Source organism: Leucoraja erinacea, chromosome 14 (genome assembly GCF_028641065.1).
Source record: "Leucoraja erinacea ecotype New England chromosome 14, Leri_hhj_1, whole genome shotgun sequence".
NCBI lineage: Eukaryota > Metazoa > Chordata > Chondrichthyes > Rajiformes > Rajidae > Leucoraja > Leucoraja erinaceus.
Genome location: NC_073390.1, coordinates 39,628,056 through 39,630,555, shown reverse-complemented (window position 1 = coordinate 39,630,555; position 2,500 = coordinate 39,628,056). Strand labels below are relative to the sequence as shown.

At 53.3% G+C, this 2,500-nt stretch overlaps 1 protein-coding gene across 1 annotated transcript in view; it reads left to right on the top strand.

Moving 5' to 3' along the window:
- her6 (hairy-related 6) overlaps nt 1-2,291 on the top strand; it is a 3,729-nt gene extending 1,438 nt beyond the window's left edge. The window contains exon 4 of the mRNA XM_055646223.1: nt 1,379-2,291. Within this exon, the coding sequence (XP_055502198.1) occupies nt 1,379-1,944 (566 nt within the window). The 3' untranslated portion in view covers nt 1,945-2,291. The remainder of the gene's footprint in view (nt 1-1,378) is intronic.
- Nucleotides 2,292-2,500: the final 209 nt, after the last annotated feature.

Below are 2,500 nucleotides of genomic sequence, written 5' to 3'. Positions count from 1 at the left end.
GGCTGGCGAATAGGCGGGGGTGTTAGACACGGTCGGCTCAAACTCAAGTAAGCATGGTTATTTACAAATGCTAAACCAGGCGACCGCGAACGCATTGGTTCTTATAGACAATAGACAATACACAATAGGTGCCGGAGTAGGCCATTCGGCCCTTCGAGTCAGCACCGCCATTCAATGTGATCATGGCTGATCATCCACAATCAGTACCCCGTTCCTGCCTTCTCCCCATATCCCCTGACTTCGCTATCTTTAAGAGCTCTATCAAGCTCTCTGTTTAAAGCATCCAGAGAACCGGCCTCCACCGCCCTCAGAGGCAGAGAATTCCACAGACTCACAACTCTCTGTGAGAAAAAGTGTTTCCTCGTCTCCGTTCTAAGTGGCTTACCCCTTATTTTTAAACGATGTGGCCCCTGGTTCTGGACTCCCCCAACATCGGGAACATGTTTCCTGCCTCTAGCGTGTCCAAACCCTTAATAATATTTTATGTTTCAATAAGATATCCTCATCCTTCTAAACTCCAGAGTGTACAAGCCCAGCCGCTCCATTCTCTCAGCATATTGAAAATTAAATACCTTGCCTGTTTAAAATGAATATGTAAACATTAACTTATCAATGGTGACATGCAGGTAGAGCCTAGTTACTACACGACTAAACTGTGCGCCAAGCGGCGACATTGTTTGTATTACCCTAGACTCAAAGTTCAGGTGAAGTTAATGTCCTGTACTTGGAGATATGACACTCCAATAAAATGATTCATAGTCCTAGAGCAGGGGAACAGGCCCTTCGACCCATCCCACCCATGCCGACCAAGGTGCCTAGTACAGATGTCAGAGGTTATGGGGAGTAGGCAGTAGAATGAGGTTAGTAGGGAGAGATAGACCAGCCACGATTGAATGGCGGAGTAGACTTGATGGGCCGAAAGGCCTCATTCTGTTCCCGATGTTGGGGGAGTCCAGAACCGGGGGCCACAGTTTAAGAATAAGGGGTACGCCATTTAGAACGGAGACGATGAGACACTTTTTTCACTTGGAGAGTTGTGAGTCTGTGGAATTCTCTGCCTCATGCCGGTTCTCTAGATACTTTCAAGAGGAGAGCTAGACAGGGCTCTTAAAGATAGCGCAGTCAGGGGATATGGGGAGAAGGCAGGAACGGGGTACTGATTGTGGATGATCAGCCATGATCACATTGAATGGCGGTGCTGGCTCGAACGGCCGAATGGCCTACTCCTGCACCTATTGTCTATTGTCCCTATCACTTGTGAACATATGCTGCCTGTCCCGCTGAGTTACTCCAGCATGTTGTGTCTTATCTTCTGTGTCAACCAGCCTCTACATATTATAACGCGTTAATATATATCTCTCTCTCTTCTGTTTGGCAGCGGCGCTGAGCGCGGATCCGAGCGTCCTGGGCAAGTACCGGGCGGGTTTCAGCGAGTGCATCAACGAGGTGACCCGGTTCCTATCTACCTGCGAGGGTGTGAACGCAGAGGTGCGCACCCGTCTGCTCAGCCACCTGGCCAACTGCATGTCCCAGATCAGCGGCCTGAGCTACCCCCCTGCGGCCGCGGGCCACATGCAGCAGCTGCCGGCATCAGGGACCTCACTCGGCCCGTGTAAAACGAGCGCGGCAGAGGCGCTGGCGGCCGCCACCAAGCTGTACGGCGGCTTCCAGTTAGTGCCCGCGTCCGACGGACAATTGGCCTTCCTCATCCCCAGCGCGGCGCTGGCGGCGAGCGGGCAGCTCACACCAGGACCGATCATCCCCCTGTTCGCCAACGGCACTGCGCTGCCGCCCGCCGCCTCTCCGGCCACTCGTCCCCCAGCCCCCGCCCTAGCCCCCGCCGCCGCCGCCGCGCCCGGCTTCTCACTGGCCCTCGCAGCCGCCAGCCCGCTCAGTGCCGGCGGGACCACAGATTGCTCAGATACTGTCTGGAGACCCTGGTGACCTGACCTGGCCCGGCCTGGCCCGGCCCGCTCCACCAACGACTGGCAGCCTCGGGAATAAAGACTCGTTCTACTGAACTGTGTGCCGTTGTAGAAACGTCCGAAGAAGATGGGCCTCGACCATTCCTTCTCTCCACAGACGCTGCCTGTCCCGCTGAGTTACTCCAGCATTTTGTGTCTACCTTCAATTGTACAAACATGAACTCTGATTGTACCCAGAATGTTAAAGGTCGGCCCGCATTGGCCCCAGCAGCCCGAATGTACATTTTTCTAAAAGTTGATGAAATGCCAAAGACAAACTCCTTACTTTGGGAGATTTATATTTCAAAAATAAAAGGAAAACTGACATTTGCGCGGCTGTGGTATTGGCTGGCAGGCGGAGAGAGCCTTCAAACGCAGAGAGATTGGGAGGCAGATCCGACCTTCCCACCCGGGTATGCGTTGGGGGCTCTGACCATCTCAGTCTCTGCTCCCGAATCACCTCCAACGTTTCACAAAACTTAAATGTATTTCCCCCCATTTAGAGTCATAGTGATACAGTGTGGAAACAGGCCCTT